Source organism: Anas acuta, chromosome 6 (assembly GCF_963932015.1).
Source record: "Anas acuta chromosome 6, bAnaAcu1.1, whole genome shotgun sequence".
Lineage (NCBI taxonomy): Eukaryota > Metazoa > Chordata > Aves > Anseriformes > Anatidae > Anas > Anas acuta.
In genome coordinates this window covers 35413629-35433890 of record NC_088984.1, presented here as the reverse complement: position 1 = coordinate 35433890, position 20262 = coordinate 35413629, and the positions used below count along the sequence as shown (strand labels likewise).

The following is a 20262-nucleotide window of genomic DNA, read 5'->3' as shown; positions in this document are numbered from 1 at the left end:
AACCGTGGCTTCGCCGCTTTAATTTTAATTTTAATTTAATTTAAAATGTGCGAGCTGCCCGCCCCCGGCCGCCTGCCCCCTGGGGGCCGGGATGAGCGCGGCCCGCCCAGCCCCAAGATGGCGCCGCCTCCGGCCGGCCCCAAAATGGCGGCGGCTCCGCCTGCCGCCCCGCCCTGTCATGGCGGCCCGCAGGGCAGCGCTGGCTGGAGGCTTTTAAGGTCGCGGGTAAGGCTTATTAAGAAAATATTTCTTCCTAAGGTCTTAAAAGCCACCCGTGGTTTACTGGTTAACGTTCAAAGTGCATAACTTTGAAAGTTATAGCATATCTTCACAGCCACGCATGCTTTAAAATCCTGACTTTCAGAGCAATACATACTACTGGTATATTTTACCTAAAAATCAGCACGCGAATTTTAAATCTGTAGGAGTACTTGCTTGAGAACCCTTCAGTAGTAATACATTGTACAATCCTTTCCTAGACATAACACGATAAATGTTGAGCCATGAAGAGCATTGCCAGGAGCCTTTTGCGAACAGCCAGGTGCAGCCGGGCTGTGGGGCTGCGAAGCCGCTCTGCTCACTGTGGCAAACTGCATCGCCCCAAACTTGTCCTGGGAATAGAAACCAGCTGTGACGATACGGCTGCTGCAGTTGTGGATGAAGCTGGCAATGTGCTGGGAGAAGCGCTGCAATGTCAAAGGGAAGTCCATCTGAAGTAAGAATATATATATATGGCTCACGGGGCTTTCTTACAATACTGTAGTTGTGGCTAAATATGCTCACTAGTGATTTTATAGTTACACTTCCATGTAATATCATCTATATAAAAGTATTCTTCAGAAAAGTTGATGTGAGTTCCGAGGGGGAACGGGCTAAAGTTGCGCCAGGGGAGTTTTAGGTTAGATGTTAGGAAGAGCTTCTTTACTGAAAGGGTTGTGAGGCATTGGAACAGGCTGCCCAGGGAGGTGGTGGAGTCACCATCCCTGCAAGTCTTCAAAAGACGTTTAGATGTAGAGCTTAGGGATATGGTTTAGTGGGGACTGTTAGTGTTAGGTTAGAGGTTCGACTCGATGATCTTGAGGTCTCTTCCAACCTAGAAATTCTGTGATTCTGTGATTCTGTGAGTGGATATAAAGACCTATCTTTTGGGCTCCACCACATACTGCTTTAGATAATAGCAAGTATGAGGAAAGAAATGCTGTGCACTTAACAAGTGTTTTTTTTTTTTTTTTTTTTTTTTTTTTATTGAGACATATTACTTATCTCACTTGATTAAACATTCAATTACTACTACTACTAAAACTACCCTATATATGTTTTAAGGGAAAATTAATCACAAATAGGCATTAGTTACTAAGTACCTCAACTGATGAATGAAGGACTGTGAACGTTAAGTTACAGACATTGCTTTGGAACAGCACTGAAGTATATTTAAAAGAAATGTATACCAGAAAAGGGAAAGTTACGTTTTTTGACCTCCCAATGATGATTACACTCTCTTCAGCGATAGATGTTCTTTAGGTTAAACAAGGCATTCTCAAATGTCGTAAGGAACAGGCAGGATCTGGCAAGATCAAGGTGTTATAAAATGACATAAAAATATGTTTTTAGTTATGAAATACAAATATATTCCAAATACTTGTTTTTAACTAGAACAGGTGGAATAATTCCGCATGTGGCACAGCAACTCCACAGGGAAAACATCGAGCAAGTGGTGAAGGAAGCACTTAGTGTCAGTGGAGTTTCTGTAAATGAACTTACTGCTATCGCGACTACAGTGAAACCAGGACTTGCGCTAAGCCTGGAGGTGGGACTGGACTACAGCTTGAAACTGGTGAACAAGTACCAGAAGCCCTTCATACCCATCCATCACATGGAGGCTCACGCACTTACCATTAGGCTGACTAATCAAGTGGAGTTTCCTTTCTTAGTTCTTTTACTCTCTGGAGGCCACTGTATCTTGGCAGTAGCACAAGGAGTTTCAGATTTCCTTCTGCTCGGACAGTCAATAGATATAGCACCAGGTGACATGTTGGATAAGGTAATGTTTTCACACGTAAGTGAATCTACCTGTTTTTATTGCAGCTACACTGCTCAATCACACTATTAGGATCAGCCTGAAGACTAATATAGTGTGATAAGAGCTTTACCTAACATTCTATTTCTCTATTTTGAATAGATAATATATTCAATATTGATAAATATATTGATATTTAGCAGTCAATGTGTGTTTCCTACAGCATAAAACTTGGCTAATTAATGCTTAATGCAAAATTTGATGGTCCTCATGTTTGCCCAAATTATTATAGAATTGCATTTCTAATTACTCTAGCAAAAACATCCATGTGGCATTATATTTTGTCCATCTAGTGCCCTGTTGATAATTTTATCTTGATAACATTGGATTTTGTGGTGTCTGATTTCACTCCATTGACTGCAAAACAGTTACGCGGTTACATACACAGAAGAATTAATTTAGCTCCCTATATTGATTCTGTTTATCTCCTCAGGTAGCAAGAAGACTCTCTTTAATAAAGCACCCCGAATGCCACGGCATGGCTGGGGGGAAGGCAATAGAACACTTGGCTCAAACTGGAAACCGGCAACAGTACACGTTCAGCCTTCCCATGCAACGATACCGTAACTGTGATTTTTCTTTTTCTGGACTTCAGAACCTCATCAATAACACCATTATACAAAAAGAAAAAGAAGAAGGTATTTTTAAAGTCAGATATGAACCGTGTGCTTGATGAGCTGTACTCAGGAAAACCCCTTTGATCATACATTTCTATAGGTATTCAAGAAGGCGAGCTCCTGTCTTGTGTTAAGGATATCGCTGCTGCCGTGCAGCATGTAGTAGCCATTCATATTATCCAGCGGACATATCGAGCTATGCTTTTCTGCATAAAAAATGGCATCTTGTCACCAAAACATGCAACTTTGGTGGGTATACTTGAGTTTCTTATTTATGTTACGGGGCATGTTGCATTTTCTACTTATGATGACATAACTTGAAGATGCAGTTGCCTTGTTACACTGTCTCCCTTGACAAAAATGGTAATCTGGATGGGTGAGGAAGATTGACAGTATGTATTAAATTCCCTTAAAACACTAGGATTAAAGTAATACTCATTTCAGGTATTCATATGACATCTTTTATACTTGGTCTTATGCTACAAGTTTTTGTTGTTGTTTTTTTTTTTTTTTTTTTTGCTTATTTTGTTTTACCACCTAACCTGTAACAACTCAGGCCACATGCTTTGATCTAGTGCTAACCAGTACTAGGTAGCTGTTCTATTATTTATTGCTGTCTTCAAAACTATCTTACTATCTTTTTTTTTTTTTTCCTTTTTAAATATAATGCTACTTAGAATGCTATCAGTAGTTACTTTTGAATTAAGGCTTTTTTTTTCTTTTTAAAATTGCTGTCAGGTTGTATCAGGAGGAGTTGCAAGTAATCAGTATATCAGAAAAGGCCTGCAAGCTCTGGCAAATGCAAACAGTTTTGCTTTTCTATCTCCTCCTCCAAGACTCTGCACTGATAATGGTGTTATGATTGCATGGTAAGGACTGGTTTTCTTTGTATGTTTCTGTAATGTTCTTTAGAATTTGACAGTCAAGAACGTCCCTCTATGGTGACTGAACCACATACACTACACATACATTTTTACATAATTATTTTCTTGCTTAGGAATGGCATTGAAAGATTACGTGCAGGACTTGGTGTTTTAAACAGCACAGAGGGCATCCGCTTCGAACCCAAGTAAGTACTCAATTATTCACAGTTTATTTCTTCACTTATTCACTGTACTCAGTGAAAGTGGAAGGAGATAGAAACTGATTAGTAACTTTGCAATGCATATAAGGTCTGTGAATCTGCACAGCCAAGTGATACAGCACCACCATCTTACTGCAGCAATACTGTTATCTTAATTACTTTTATCAAATATACTACTTTGTTATTTTCTAGAGCTCCCCTTGGAACTGATATTTCAAACCAAGTTGAAGAAGACTCTATCAAGGTGCCAAAACTAAGGAAGATACTACAGTTGGCAAGTTAAGATGTGACTTAAGGTAAATGCGACCAGAAATGGTTAAGCGAAAACCATTTCAAAGCTGTTACACATACTGATTTTGCTTTGCTTTCTGTTGTTGAAGATCACCTGTTGGAGAAATAAATGCTGTGTGGTATCACCACAGTTATTCCAGTTGCTGTAGTTGCTGTTCTACAAGTATCTAAGAGTTCTAGGTATCAAAACGATAACAAGGAAGTACATTTTCTATTAAACCTAAATGTAAGCGAAAGTACCTCCGTTGCTTATGCATACTTGATAAGTTGTAAAAAGATGTAATTACAATACATATCATCTAATAATTTAACAGTATAATATATAATTTATATAAAGTAATTCAAATTGCATATAAAAAATCATACCTTCTGTGAGTGAGAAGTGAAGCTGAGGAGGTATGATAGACACTGAAAATAACAAAAGATACAGAAAGGGTGAGCCTAGCAATCTATTCTCTCACGTGTAGAAAGGGCAGTTAGTAAAACAGGTTCCTCAACCACTGGGGCCTGTAAAGTAAGGGTTAGGAATGCTCTACAAACAAAATCCTAGAAAGGTAGGGGAAGGGACCTTAAAGACCACCTTCTCCAGAGACTACTATTTCTTTCTCCCCTATAAATGCCTTCATAATGAGATCCTACTAGTATGCATTTGTATTAGTTGGATGACTGTAAAGTCAGAGTGTGTAAAAAAACCCAAAACAAACAAACAAAAAACCACAAAGATTTACTGAATGTACATTTAGGATAAATACAACATTTTGGATGCAGCTTTATAATTCATCTACTGAAAGTAATTTCAGTCGGCTGCAGGTGTCAGATGCTTTTTCATTGTTGCTCTCCAGTTTTGCAATCCGAGATCCAAACTGTACAGCCCTTTTTGGCAGAACAGCTGAGGCTTTAAGACCAAGCTCCTTGGCTACAAGGCGCAGAATCAATTTCTCACCAATTCCTCGAGGTAAAGTCAAGTCTGCTTTTTCTGAGATAGGCAGTGAATTGAGGAATGAAACAACATCTTCATCAAGAAAAGGAAACCTAAAGACAAAGACACACATAGCAAATTATAGATACACCTTAAACGTTGGTGCCAAGTCTCCAAAGCAGGTATACTGTGTGAGAGGAAGAAGGATTTAAACACAGGAGCCCTCAAGTTTTCAAAACTGATGCTCGTTCTTGCTCTTTGCTTGAGCTTAGAAATGCTGGCTTTATACCAAGGGAAAAGAAAAAAAAAATCAGAAAAACACTATGAAGGAAAAAGATAAGTTTTAAAGTAACACTTGAAGATAAACATTAAAGTGTTAAAATACTACAGGAAGCTATGCTGTAACTTGAAAACAAAACCATTTACACACTACATTCTCACAACCTTCTGAGTTCCAGGCATTCATAGCTAACCACAAATGTTATTAGCAGCATGAACACAAATTAAACAGAATTAAGAGACAAAAAAAGTGCACACAACTTTCAAACCGAGCTTTCTCTCAGACTGATAAAACCAGAATCTAACCAGCAAATCCAGTTTTGCTTCATGTTAAAACAATACTACCTGGCTTCTTTTCCGTGATCACCAATAATTCTGTCATCTCTACCAAGATTTCTAGAAGAAATGCGTCCTAACTCCATTTCAAGTTCTTTATTTAGACCTTCTAAGCCGTATTTTTTGAAGCAAACACGATGTCGAGAATACCCAGCAAGTTGTTCATCTGCTCCAATGCCTGTAAGCACAACCTAAGAGAACAGAATAAAAGAATTTTTTCTTGGCGTCCGTGCAAGCTAATAATAAGTAACAGACCATAAATGCTTAAGTACAACACGATAAGGAAAGTAACTTTAATATATATGTTCTGTATATATTACTATGGTGATGGCATGTTCCTTACATATTTACACAGCTTACCAGTAAAGCCACTTGGTAACTTTAACAGGTTCGTGATCAGCCCTAAGAAGTACACACATTTATACTCAAGCAAGCAAAAGAAACTGAAGTACTGTGTGTCAGAAATGGGTATCTTGGAAGAATGTCAGTTTCTGTTACAATAAACAGCACCTGCTAAGCACCAGCCTTTAAAAAATTCATTGCCAGAGATGGTGCTATGTCACTTTAAATAGTTACCTGAATGTACACCGAGATTATATTAATTTCCCAGCTACTGGGTTAATAACCACGTTACACCACATAAAAATGTTGTTGTCCTGTCTACTCAGTGATATGCACATAAAACGTCCTCAACACTACTCTACCTGATCTTCTACTGTGCCTTCAACAGCAGCTCACTGTAGAATAACCAGTCATGACTAACCATTTCTTTCAGTGTACTACTAACGTGCCACTAGCTAGTTACCAACCACATTTACCTGCACGCAGTAGCCACTGATAGGAGAATGAGATTGTCACTTGGGTTTGGAAACTCACACCCCATTTCAGCATATTCTGGACCTGCTGTGATTTTATATTTTGCAAATCTGAGATGCACAGACTTGAGCAGAGCGGTCAACTAAATAATTAGTGATCTACAAGTGGTAGTTTTTAAGCACACCATAGCATCACTCCAACAGCTTCTATGTTTTTGAATTGTTCTGAATATAAAGCATCAGGAAATTGGGTAGGGATGGGGGAAGGAATTAATGTATTTTGTATTTTGAACAGTCATTCAATCAGACTGTAATTATAAAAGATTCAAAGTAGTCGTCTTTTCTGTCATTATTGTCTATTTCATCATGTACATTTGTCTAAAGGAGCAGCTAGTAATTTTACAACTTTCAGGTGCTGGCACAAAACAGTATCACTTCACTTTAAATAAAATTTCTCTCTAAATTTATTAACCTATTCAGTTGGATTGAGTAACACTTCTCTACTACTGAATTAAGACATTGAGCATGAGGTGCTGGGTGTTATTTTTTCCTAGTCACTGTTGCTTATTCAAGCTTACTGAACAGCTACACACATTACAGGACAAAGGAACTGAACAGTTTTTAATTCCAGAATTATAAAGAGATCATCAGTCCAGAACTATGCTGCATTCAGCCACTGAATTTCAGAAGTGTCGTGAGTATTAAAAACTGCTGCTAATTTCTGCAATGGAACTATTTTCAGTCAAAAATCAAGTGTAAGAAAGAAAACAAAACCAAAAAAAAAAAATCAGTACCTTTGCAGGACTTTTATACGGTTTCATTTCTCCTTGTTTACTAACAGACCCCTCCCCTCTGGAAGCAAACCAAATTGCACAGCCGATGCTGTCATCCAAGACTGTATCCAGTGGATAAATCAAGTGATTAATGCGTTGTTGTCTCATCTCTTTCAATTCCTCTAGCGTAACATTAATTTCCACAAAGTTCCAGATTCTTGAGGGGTTAAGGGCTTCTAATTCTTTCAGTCCTGCCCTACCAGTGAGTCTGTCAGGGACATCAAAGCAAGACAAATGACCACCAGTTTTAGCATCCGTCTCTTTACAGCTTTCTTGACAGCTATGCAAATCAAGCCTTATTTCTTGGTTGCTACGTTTTTTAGTAGTACCCTTTTGCTTAGCTTGTTCTTTCATCATGAAAGCTACGTTGAGAAGATCAATTGGTTCCTCCACAGGAACGTGGCGATCAGCAAGGGCTGCAAGAACCATAGAATCAACACCACCAGAAAAGAGCACTGCAACGTGGGCTTTCCGATGAGAAAGGCTTTGAACTTCTCTTGTTTCCAGTTCTTCATTTCTACAGAGTAATAAAACCCGCCTCTTCACTGCTTCATTTAAAACATCAATAAACTGATGGACTAATTTTTTCCTGTGTTCCTTTGCAAGAAATCCTTGAAGAGTGTCAACAGAAACCACAGGGGTAATGTCACTAATATCAGTGCTTGCACATTCGTCTGAGGCTTCAGAAATTGTTTTATTTAAGGGGATAACCGGTGCTCTGAGACATAGTTTTGATTCGTTCATCACAAGAGGTATGTGACTTGGTAAGTCTTTTGAAACTTGGTCCCGAACATTAATGAATATTTCTTCTACTGTTTTCTCTGAGGAGCTGTACTTCCACGGAAAGACTGTTAAAGACAAAGATTTAGTTGATGCCCAAGCTTCGAGATCAATTTTGAAAATTCCAGATGCTGGGACTTCTTGATACCGGTTACCAGATTCAGAATAAACACTTACAGATGTGAGACAGAAAGCCCCATCAATCTTATTACTGAATTGCCAAAGCAAGCTACGACGACCGAAATAATCTCTACCAAACCATAAACTGTGGTTAGAAGCCTGATAATAAATAAAAGACCACGGACCCCGAAGCGATGAGAGGAGCGACAAAACGTCAGCTTCATTACTGCATAATTCAAGATGACGAAACATAACTGCAGTGTCGTTTTCTGTATCTCCTACAGGCAATCCATTGAAAATTTCTCCATTCCAAAGGAAAATACTATTATTGGCATCTTCCAGAGGCTGAGGAGTCAGTACTCCCCTCAAGTGAAGTACATGGCCAGAAAACAGACACTCATATGACAGATCAGATGCAGTTTTTATCAACTGTTGGCTACTGTCTGGTCCTCTTCTTCTCAGACAGTGGTGCATGTCTTCATTAAAGGAACCATGAACAGCATGCTGGCTAGGCAAGGTAACAACACAACAAATACCACACATCGTGACCAAATTCAGACCGGCTACTTCTTGATTTTAGTCTTCTCTGAATTTTCCATCTCCTGATGTGCCTTCTTTAATTCATCTAATACAACTGTGTGATAAAAATACACAAATAATTAGTTTCAGTCAGTTTAGGAGTAAGCAAGTTTAAGAGCATATCTAAGAAATGAGTAACTTTAGCCACTTGTTCAGTTAAAGAGATGAACATAAAACTCTGAAACAAAAGGTTTATTATACTGATATAACACAGTTAGTTCACTGTAGCCTGTTTGTCTTCAATTATACAAAGTTTATGATTTTTCCCCTCCTCAATGGAAGCCACACTGGAAGTTTAAGAATTGAAGAAATGGCCAGCTATTGCCTACATAATCAATAGGATTTACAAGTTCATAATAAGTGAACTGTTAAAGTGTTAATGCTGTAAATCCAATCAAAAGAAGTGAATTAATTTAGCGGTTTTTCATTCCAAGAAGTCTGTTTATACATTTTTAACCTGTTCAACCATTGGCTCTATTTATCCTCCATTATTCTGCTTTCCTGATTCCACAAATTTTCTAGCCTAGCTTGCAGTTCAGTTTGTCATTATTTAATTTATATTCATTCCATGGAATTTTGGGGATTTTTTTTTTTTTAAGAAAAAAATAGGACCAAGTGCACACAGATTCACAAAGGGCACAAATAATAACGACTCCTCTGCAGGGGCAGATGTTCTCCTTCCTGTCTCAGCACTTGCTTTTGTATCATATGCATATCAAGCAGAAACATTTTCACATTTATCCAACCCAGAGAAATAAGCACCCCTGAAGTGTACTTCTCATTTAACATGCAGTTGCCAGTTTTTCATTTTAACGTATAAATTTTAAAAGCTACACGGAAATTTTAAAAGCTACACAGAGATCTTTTAAACAGTTAACTGCTGGATTACCTTTTACTCTGCAAACTTACTTTTGCATTGAGACAGTGTTTCTGTTCGGTCTGCAAGGAAGAATATGTTACTGTTGGGTTGCTGCTTATAAACTTTCTGTAAAACAAAAACAAACTGCATTAAGGGAAAGTAACAAACTCAAGCAACCACACCTCAGCAGAAATTGATGCAGGTTCACTGAAATATCCTTCACTTTTAGGTCAGAAGGGTTACTTCTACCCTGCTGACAGCAATGCTCTCATGCCCACTCCTATTTTGCATTTGTCTCTTCCTCATGCTTATGGGATCATATTTTATTTTAAAACATATAAACATGAGAAGCAAGAATATTTAATGACATCTTCTGGTCAACTCAGACATCATAACTTAGATAAAGCATTAAGAAAAACACCTCAACGCCACACTGTATTACACTACACAAATAGCCAAATGCAAATCTGTAAGTACTTACCCTGTTCTTCTTCAAATTAGAAAGCTCATCAATTATAACTTTCTGCTCTTTAATCTGAAAAGTAAAAAAAACATAATCCAATTTAATTATTACAAATAAACTATTGTGTTATAATCCTGGTGGGGAAAAACCCTTACCCATATTTTAAAGACAGCTACAAGGACACACAGTCACTGTTCCCTGAATGGACTGTTGAAGTGAAAGTGGACACAGGAATGAAAAAGTGGCATTAAACTACCCATTACTCCTGACAGGTACTGCAGTGCTTTGGGCCAGGTAACTGAATTACAGTTTGCAGACCTCTTCTGAATTTTAAATGACGAATACACCTGTGGGCTGGTGAAGCAGTACTAATAACTGCTCTGGGAAGGGGTTACCTTGCGGGAATTGGCATTTCCCCTATCCCCCAAAGCAATCATTACTGGGAAGCCAGAGTACGTCTAGCTATTTATGATCAATATCTCTACCTATTTATGATCAGAGATCGCCCCCAAGAAAACAAAACCAAAGCAAAGAAATGTGCGAACAGCCAACAACAAAAATATCAAAGAACTTTTGGAGACCAAAGTTTAGCATAACCTCTACAACACACTTTAAAATCACAGATATTCTCCAGATTCAAAATGAAGCGGAAAAAAAAAATACATGCATTAGGAAATAAAATACCCCCCCCCCCCCCAAAACTGTATTAAAATTGTCCCACCAGACACAACAGCGGTGCCATCTTTTGCTGCAGAGTTTACAGGCTGCAAAACTTCTGTGCTAGCCCTTCACAGCTCCTCAGGCGATTAAAGAATGACAGAAACCCCCCGGAGTTTATAGGACAGAAACTCAGCCGCGCTTATGTGGAAAACCCCTGAAGTTTATAGGACGGGGCCGCGTGGTAACGCAGCCCCCTGACAGCACCGGCCCCCCTCTCCTCCCCACGGCAGCCAACAGGCTTCAACCCTCGCCTCGCCGCCCCTCAGCCCCCCTCAGCTCACCCTGCGGCTTAGCTGGTCCCTGGGGCGCAGCCCGGCGCTGTCTCCATCGCCTTCCTCTTCCTCCTTTTTCTCCTCCTCCTTCTCCTCCTCGCCCCGCCGCGCCGCCATGCCCCGCTCCACACGGGGCTGCTCGCGCATGCGCGGCGCGGCCGCCATTAAGGGCGGGAACGGGGCGGGGGCAGCGCCGCCGTGTGAGGGAGGGCGGGAAGGGGAAAAAATGAGGGAAAAAAATTGAAAAGAAAGAAAAAGAAAGAAAGAGAAAGAAAGGCCACGGGCTGCAGAGTTTGGTACATGCTTCAGGAGATCCTTTTTTGAAGTCTCCTTGGTTGAACGAGCTGTCCCCATTGCCAAGGGTAGCGGTTGGACGCCTCATCCTTTTGTGCCTCTTTTCCAGTTTATTTAATGCCCCCAGCTTGGGGTGCACATCAAATATCAGAGCAGCGGCGGTGTGTCTGGTCTGGACACCAAATGAGAGGCAGAGCCCATCGTTTGGGACTACCAAACTGCAGCATTTGGAAACAGTCACTAAGAGAAGGCGGCATGGCGAGTAAAGCAGCGAGGGGCTTCGTACCCGGGGTGTGCAGCCCTCAGAGGAAGCCGAAACAAAACCACCACATGGGAAGGTATATTTTTTTTCACTAATTGAAGTGTTTGCAAACAAAAATTGGTTTGGCAAGTTCATTGTGCTGGGCACATGTAAAACAAAAATCTCCACCTTACCTCTCACCCTGGAGACCTTTTTCTGACCTCAACTCATGCTTTGTTGGCAGTCTAAAACAGGAAGGAAGCCACTAAATGGCTTGTGTCAGGATTGCTGAAGGCCACAGCATTGTCAGAGGCGGTTTGTTCAGTGATTTAGTGGATCTCTTCCAATTCCGTGCCATCAGTGACTGGAGTCCAGCTCCGGTGTATGGTATACTGGTACATTATAGGACTCTCTTATTGTTCTCTTAGAGAACAAAATGTTGTGATGGGGAGAATGAAACCCACAAAACAAGTAGATCGGTATCCAGAGGGAAGGGAAAACTAACCTGCAGCCCATGCGTGGATTGCATGAATTTCTGCAGTGTCAGGCTAGAGTAGCTGTTGCTAGAATAGCTGCAGGTGTACCCACCAGCAAGTCCAGCAGTCTCTTTATGCAGTCAATCTTACAATTTATTAGACTGCTGATCGGTTGGTGTGCCACTACAGTATTGCCACCAAAAAGAAATGCAACTGTTGAAATAAACACTTGTATTAAATGATTTTATAATGTTGGCAAAGTGTGTTAATGGGGAGGCATTTTGTGCTCACATGTTTTTGAAGAGATTTAAAATGCCTCAAACAATACAAACACAATTATTAGAAAACAAATGATTCAGTAAATTCAGACCTGGGGCCTCGTTCTGATATGGCACCTTTAAAGCGTGAATGCCTCCAGCAACAGGACTTATTTCTGTCGTAATATTTATGTGAGAAAACATCAGACTGTGTGGTCATCATATACTATCTCCTGCATTTTTGCTTTGTTGCCAAAGTAGATTTTGTTTTATTGTGATTCTGTTGGGAATATGAGCATTGAGTGGTAAGTCCCAGTCTTGAATTGACCATCAAGCTTGATAATTAAGCCCCAGTCACAGAATCATTATCATAAGAGACAGAAAAAAAAATTCCCTTGGCTTTACTTTCTTTACTTTGATTATTTAAGGAGTACAGATGAAAGCGCGGATGTTTCTGAATAAGCACCATTTTATCAGTCAACTTGTAGTTTATGAGTGATGATGTAATCAGCGTAGCACATTAATTTGTCTGCAGTTTCTGTACTTTGATGGCGCTGGTACTGTCCTTGTCAATGAAGTGCGTGCTATTGGTGAGCCCTTTTTGTTGTCTCTTTAAGTACCTGTAAGAGAAGCACAAGTGAGGCCTGCATCATGAGGATGCTTACTTGAAATTGACGTTCCAGAGGAGATATGAATTCTGTGATACTTACAGATAGTAAGATTACATAGTTCGCCCCGTGATATGATGGTCTCAGTTCTCCTTCATTCTGCTCTAGGTATATTGCAGTGATGCACCTGTCTTCCTGTCTTTGCAAATACAGCAGGGAAGCAGAGAGTTGTTTAAGTGGTGGGATGATGAAAACGCAAATAATAGTATCACGATTCAATATCATAAATAAATTTAGGCTGAGAAATGGAGAAGGAGCCAAGTTAGTATGACAAGAATGTTCTGAAAATGATTTATTCTAAGGCAGAATTTTATTTGGCTATGAAAGAAATTTTCTGTTCTGATCCATGGTGACTGAAATGTGTATCTCAAAAAATCAGAAATCTGCTGATTTTCGTGGAAAATAGAGCATATATTTATTAATGAGTAATAGTGGAGGGCTTAGGTAAGACTTTATTAAGCAAATTGATGTAGGAACATTAGTGTTGTGTTTTTGTTTGTTTATTTGCTTGCTTGTTTGGTTTTGGTCTCATTTTATCCCTTTTCCTGTCTGGTGGAGTAATTCCTTTAATCGGAGCACCTCCCAGCCGCCTGCCGGCAGCGCATGTTATTTGCTGTTCTGTTACAAAGGTTGGTGATTAAGTAACCCGGTAGTCAAAGTATAATTTCTGTAATGACGATCCCTTTCATGCTCGGTAATAAACACAGTTAATGTTTATTCATCAGAAATGTTGCTGAGACTGTTACATCGGTTGGTTCGTGCATGTAGGAGTGAGTAATGGTCTCGAGGTGTAGCAGCCGACATGGAGCGCTTTCAGCTCCTGGTCCTACCACGTGTTGTGGATACGTGCTGATCGGAACGTGCTTTTGAGAAGTCCTTTTAAAGATGAGTGGTTTCCTACTGCATCCCTGCTCCTGAACGTACCCACATTTTACCCGCAATAAGAGTAGCCTCGTTTAAAACCCAACAAAGGAAAAGCTCTGCACCTTTCCTCTCCTTGTGCAGGCCTGTGAGGTCAAAAACCAGCCTCACTTCAGGGCTGCTCCAGCTTGGTGCTTCAGGTGTGCCCGCGTGTGAGAGGTGGGGGGGTGAATGCTTTCACCAAGTCTAAAAGGTGAGGTTGGCCTCTGGTGCTCCAGGCTATTTTTAGCATGAACCTATTTCGGGGAGGTAAACTTGTAAGGTTCATTCAGTTCCCAGAGGGGGCAGGCAAGTGTACATGTACAAGGAGGGGAAGTACTCAGCTGGGGCCGGGGAATGAGCTGTTAGCTGCTCCAAGTCTCCCAAGGGCCTGGAAATTTTTGGCAAAGGGGCTGGAGGTAATTTTATCCCAACAGCAGCCTTGAGAAATAACAAAACAGGAGAGCTTCACCAATGCTTTCCCCTTGCTCCACGGAAGGAGTACTGGCTGGGAAAGGATTCCAGCTGCTGCCAGCTGGGCCGCAGCCAAGGCGGCCTTCATGTGTGCTTTCCCTCAGGTTTCCTCCTGCCCAGGGGATTTTACTTCCTACCTGGAGGACTGCACTTCCTACCCGGCGTGTTCTCTCGCAGGTGACACAGTAGGGGTTGTCGTCCAGGCGGGTCACAAGCACTAAACAGGGCACTCAGAAGGAATTCTGCTCGTCTACATAGCTAGCTGAGTTAGACAGGAGAAAACCATTTCTTTACTGTCTTGCAGACACTGGTAACTACTCAAATTCACTTTGCCTTTGTGGTGCTTGAAAAGTCGTTGGAACTGAACAGGGCCAGGACAGCTGTAGCTCTAAGGCTGGCCACAAGAGAGCAAGCTGAACCTGTGCTGGCTCTTCGGCAAACCCAGGGCTGGTCAGAGACAGAGCAGAGCCTGGGTTATAGGACGGGTAGATACGGGAGTGCGTGGTCAGGTGGTATCTGCATTGCTTTTGTCTTTTTTGGAATCTTTTCCAAAGATTTCTGATCCTGGGTTATTTGGGGTTCTGACATTGCAACTTCAGGATCCACACGAGTAAATTCTGAGGTATAACAACGATCTCTGCATTAACTTCTCTGTCACACCTGTATCTTAGTAATTTACTAACTCATGCCAGGGTAGTCCAAGAAAATTCAAATTGCTGAAATTAATCAGTGTAGCTTCACAGTAATCCTTTTGCTAATTTGATTGAGACGCTGGGATTTGAAGGAAGTCAGGTTAGTTTACACAACTAGGAATCTGGATCTTTGTACCTGAATCTATGCAAAGTTGTGGTTTGTTTCCTTAGGTTAAGTATCTGGATTATCAGTTGCACAAGAAACCTTGCAAACCCCCTAATCAATCTGCTTTAAAAGTCCTATTACTGCAAACAAAACAATCTCGGAGCATTTTGTGAGCTTGTAGCACAGCCAGGTTTTTTCAGGATCTGCTTTTGATACACTTTTAAAGCAATCAGTGACCTCCTTTGCACAAAACTTCTGTGTTGATCAGACGCAGGCAATTCTTAATTTTCCAATTAAAAGCAGAATTTCATCCCTTTCACACGGAATGTTTCCAGGCTATTGTGAAAGTAGTTAAGAACTTGCACAGCATAGTCTATTAATAGGTTTTTTATATTCTGATTACATTGCTTAAAGCTTCCGAGTGCATTGGAGCTTGTTTATAAAGATATTCCCAGCATAGTCTTTCACCTGATGATTTAAACATAAAAGGTCTAAAAATAGACTTTTCCAAGTCCACACCGTGTTCTCTGGTGTAAAATTGAGATATCCCTAATGAATACAAGGTCCTTTCTCCAGGTCTGATGTCGCTATAGCTGAGAATGCAGCCTGACCTTCAATTCTCATATCTTTCCTTCCTTAGTGCAGAACACCTTGCTGTGCACTGCTGAGTTCACATGGGCTGTAGTTTTACTTAGTAAAGTAGAACAAAAAGATTTGGGTTGTCATACTTGTTATACAGACTTAATAAACTGACATGGCATTCCCTCACATATGCTAAATAACCAACACACAGCTTCACTTTATTAAGTGTCCAGTTTGAGAATGGGATCAGATCTCTAGATATACATTTTGAACAATGAATGTTCAGGCATCTTAAAAAATTGAGTGCTGTGTCTTGTAACAACAATCATTTTGTTTACAGTGCGAAGCCTGGAAGCTGGAAGCCCTTCCTTTGATGCTGTTAAAGAGCATGGGTGTGAGCAGCTCCAAACTGCCTGTGGACAGCAGATGGACCCGTGCCTCATTCATGCTACCTTGGATTGGGGCATCTCGATGCAAAAGCAGATCACTGCTAATGTATCTATCTAATAATGAAAGAAGAAGAGAACTGCACCAAACACACGCCGAGAGAAGAGGCAGCCTGACTGGGAGCCTGTTTTTTTGCAAGCTGAGCTAGGAAGCCTGAAGAAGAATAGAGGGATAATGATGTGCTCGCTCCTGTTTCCTGTTGGGAGATCCTCCCTGTTGGTAAGTACTGTGTTTAAAATATTATGCACAACTGATATTTTCTTGAAGATAAAACACAGAGATTAGATTGCTTTGAAGGAGGAGGCAGGCCCAAGCAGTATGGGCTAAAGGTACAGAAGTGGCAGCCTGCTTGCGATATTCCAGCAGGAGTCTCCTAGAGCCAGGACCTTTGTCATTGCAGAATTACATCCCATAAGGCAGGTTCCCTCAGCCAGGAAATGAACCTGCCCAACTGTGAATTTGGGCGGACCAGAACACATCTGAGTAGGCTGGAGTGAGGAGGAAATGCCTAATACTTTTGCAAAGCTCTCTGAGGCAAGAGTGATGGTAAGGCTGGTCAAAGGCACGCAGCTGGATTAGGATTTACCTAGACTGATTTATTAAATGTGGTGCTCTTGAGTGCTCTTTGTTGCTTTGTCCTCTTTTTTACACACATGTGGAGGTAGTGCTTGCTAGTGAGCAAATATAGCCTCTTGAACACCAAGGACAGAAAATTTAGTTTTCCCAGGGTCAGAGAGGGGACTGATTTGGAAGGAAACTCTCAGGTTTTCAAATTCTGATGAGCCAGAGGACATGTTATCAGACAGTTTGTTGTGCTTTGCTTATTTTTATACTTTGTCCTTTGTATCTTATGCTATGCTGAGGGCTTCCCATTTACCCACTGCCCTTATTATCCTCGAGCATTTTTTTTTTCTACTTGAAACTTTGGTACAAATCAGCCTGCACATGTCAGGACAACCTGGGACCCACATAACTGAAGTCCTGTTGGAGCCTAGGATTCCACAGTTAGGTGAGCTCTGACAGAAGAGCTTAGAGAATAGATCTCATGAGACATTTATTTTAGAATGTCATGGGACAAAAGCATCTTCGATTTGTCACGTCGGCATAAAAGCTGGAGAAAGGCAAAATTCACTAGTCCTGAGTTGCTGCTCTGTCCTGTGCAGTACTGGGATTGCCATCTTATTTAAAGTCTGAACATCACTGAGAACTAACTGTTCTCACAGTCACTGACCATATATTCTTTCCCACTTTTACCACAACTTTTGGAATAATTGCAGCTGTTAGAATTGAGCAAGGACCTGCAGCAGTATGAAAGGACTATAGCTACTGTGAGGTGTAAGAACCTCATCTCTTAGATGGTATTGCAGCACTCAGAAGGCTTCCTTCTTCTCCAAAGCAGAACCACTAGACACTAAGAATTCAGCAGTGGAAATCTTAGTAGGTTTTGAATATTTGTATAGCTGTAGCTGATACAATTATATGAAATGTAGTCATGTTGACTGCATTTCTAGTACTCACAATGGTGATTTTTGAATCGGGTGGCTCATCATTTGGAGCCAAAACCACCACGAGGGAGAGAGACGCATCACTACATAATTCCTGGCATGTGTTTGACCTGGTGGATATTTAGCAAAACATTGCCAATGACTTGGAGTCTTAACAGTGGTTTAGGTAACAGAAAACTTTAAAAAGGTTTTTTCTCTCAGTCAAATACAGGGCCATATGTGATAGAGGTAGCCTAGATAAATCATATAATTTTACAACATTGAACATCAGAGTAACACACTGTCTTTATAAATATTTATTTAATGAAAGATATTGGTGTTTAGCACTTCTGAATTCAAGACGGTAAGGCAGGTGTCTGGAGAAGAAACTATAACATCATATTAGACACCTGTAAATTAAAATCTCAGCCACCACACGTTGAGAGTTCAGTTAGTGCTGTTAGAGCAACCTTTTAAGACTTTCTAAAAAGAGAAGAATATGAGACTATTGGTGTAACTTGACGGAGATGCTAAAATGCCCTTATTAGCAGTGGAAGTTAGTAATAAGACTAGCAGATTGAGAACAAACAGCCTTTGTAAAATTCTGCTTACAGTCTTCATATGCTGAAGATGGCAGCAAGGTAAGTAAGGTAAGATTACTTGGGTGCAAAGGAGGAAAATTCAGAGCGACCTATGAGCAACACGCGACCACATTTGATTCTCTCTGGACCAGAACAAAGAAGCACAACATTAAGTTGTAATTGAAGAACAGAAATTCCTAGAATTATGCCAGTCCAAAAGGAGGTGTAAGTTCTCCCAGAAAAAAGGAAAACTGGCAAACATTTTTCCCTCTCTTTGGATCTTCTGAGCCTTCTCAGGTGGTTTCCTCTGGGATTCTCCCAGTAAACGTTACACAATAATTATCAGGGAGATGATGAATTTCAGTCCTTGATGTGGAAGCTCAAAAGTGGTACTTGAGGAACATGGTAGATTTTTCAAGTGTGGACTGTGAATATTGACATGGCTTTTCCTTATAATGCACCAAAAATAGCCCACAATATTATCTCTGTCATAAAGCTATTTCAGTATACTTGTACCTGAATTACAGTACTAAGTTGGTACAAGGAAAGTTCTGCTCCTACTGATACCCAGCACTCTGTGGAAACAAGTAAGTTAGAACCTAAGATATGACACAAGCGGCTGCGTGCAGTCAGGTCAAAGGTCCATCTCAGTCTGTAGGCTGCTTCTGGCTGTATTCGAGAGCTGAAGCCCAGAAAAGAACATGCAAAGACCTATAAACAATAAAATAAAATGTTTCAAGTGCTGATTGTACTAAAAAGGTGATCTGTGGGGCAGTCCTTTGGTTTTTGCAAGCATGCTGCCTTCTTTAACGAGATGAGATGGGTTTGTTCCTCCTGCTTGCTGGTAAAGGAGGAGCCAGGTGCGTGCCTTCTCGGAGTAGAGAACGAAAGTGCAGTGTATATAAAAACTCTGGGGAACTTGTCAGTTTTTCCAGGTAGACAGCTCAGCACTTAGGAGGACCTTTTAAGGAATAAATGTTTATTTGCTTCTTCTAATTTACTGGACTAGGAGAATTACAGTTTTCTAGCACAAGTGAATTTAAAAAGGAAAGGAAAGACACGTTGTCTCTCAGTAGTAATCTGCAAAAGAGGTTGTATTGCAAAAATCCCTTTACAGATGCTAGGATGTGTGTAACAATGTGTGCTTGTAGGATGCAGAAAGCAAGAAGTAATTAATTCCCCAAATGGCTGCTGGAGACCATGCTACATAGGTGAAATGATGGGGGAGCATTCTCACTGTTCCTGTCAAAGCCAGGATTATAATTTAGTCTATGTTTTAATGCCATGTGGAATGCACAAGACTGCACTGCTACTCCGAGGATCCCTGCAGCATCTCTCCCCGTGGAAATAAATACATAAATAAATAATAATAATTAAACAAACAAACAAACACACACAACAAAAAACAGGCCCAAGCCCCTACAAGGCTGTGCCTGACACATTGGTGAGCAGAACTTAAGTGATATGTTTGCCACCATGGCTAATGAAGTTATACTGTGTTCAAGACAGTTAAAAGGTAGAGCTGACAGGTTTGGCAAATACTTTCTGAAAAGGCCTCTCTAAAACAAGCAAAAGAGCCTAGCCAGGCCTTGCAACTGTCAGATTTGCTCTATTAGTTACACTGCTACTGCAGAAATTATATTAAGATGCTAATGATTGAAATAATATTAACTAGAAGGATGCCGTGATCCTCTTAAAGTCAGTGAGATAATGCCATTGCCCTTTCTCTTCTTGTAGTTTACTTACTGGAAGTTTTATTGTAGCTTTTATCTGAAGTAGTTAACTGACTTTTAAACCTCCATTAAATAAGTCCACTAAATGCAGTCCTACAAGGTTTGTCTGCTACTGAAGCAACAGGTTCTTAACAGCACACAAACCATTCAAAGTATTTTTGGCTAAGAAAGGAAGGCTCTCGTGTTCAGTTACTGCCTGTGTAACTTACACTTACTTGTTTACTGTATCTTTACACAAAGTGTTGCCAGGAGACTTTGCCATGCTTATTTTCAGTCACACACT

General features: G+C 40.5%; 3 protein-coding genes across 4 annotated transcripts; 1 reads left to right on the top strand and 2 right to left on the bottom strand.

Annotated features, from left to right (window-relative positions):
* Positions 1–86: 86 nt before the first annotated feature.
* Positions 87–4790, top strand: OSGEPL1 (O-sialoglycoprotein endopeptidase like 1). Of its 2 annotated transcripts, none has more exons than XM_068686499.1 (8): positions 87–225; positions 480–715; positions 1654–2041; positions 2511–2715; positions 2795–2943; positions 3433–3563; positions 3692–3763; positions 3971–4790. In XM_068686499.1, the coding sequence occupies exons 2-8, from the start codon at positions 504–506 to the stop codon at positions 4059–4061; spliced, it is 1248 nt and encodes a 415-aa protein (XP_068542600.1). In that variant the 5' UTR covers positions 87–225; positions 480–503; the 3' UTR covers positions 4062–4790. The 2 variants fall into 2 exon arrangements, with proteins under 2 accessions (XP_068542600.1, XP_068542601.1); XM_068686500.1 differs by lacking the exon at positions 87–225 and adding an exon at positions 232–381 and having other exon boundaries at positions 1659–2041.
* Positions 4777–8694, bottom strand: ASNSD1 (asparagine synthetase domain containing 1). The gene is made up of 3 exons (XM_068686498.1): positions 7213–8694; positions 5613–5794; positions 4777–5101 (listed from the first exon to the last, which is right to left on the bottom strand). The coding sequence occupies exons 1-3, from the start codon at positions 8692–8694 to the stop codon at positions 4840–4842; spliced, it is 1926 nt and encodes a 641-aa protein (XP_068542599.1). The 3' UTR covers positions 4777–4839.
* ASDURF (ASNSD1 upstream open reading frame) lies at positions 8645–11233 on the bottom strand. The gene is made up of 4 exons (XM_068686506.1): positions 11054–11233; positions 10071–10124; positions 9640–9715; positions 8645–8785 (listed from the first exon to the last, which is right to left on the bottom strand). Exons 1-4 carry the CDS (start codon positions 11207–11209, stop codon positions 8715–8717), a joined length of 357 nt encoding a protein of 118 aa, XP_068542607.1. The 5' UTR covers positions 11210–11233; the 3' UTR covers positions 8645–8714.
* Positions 11234–20262: the final 9029 nt, after the last annotated feature.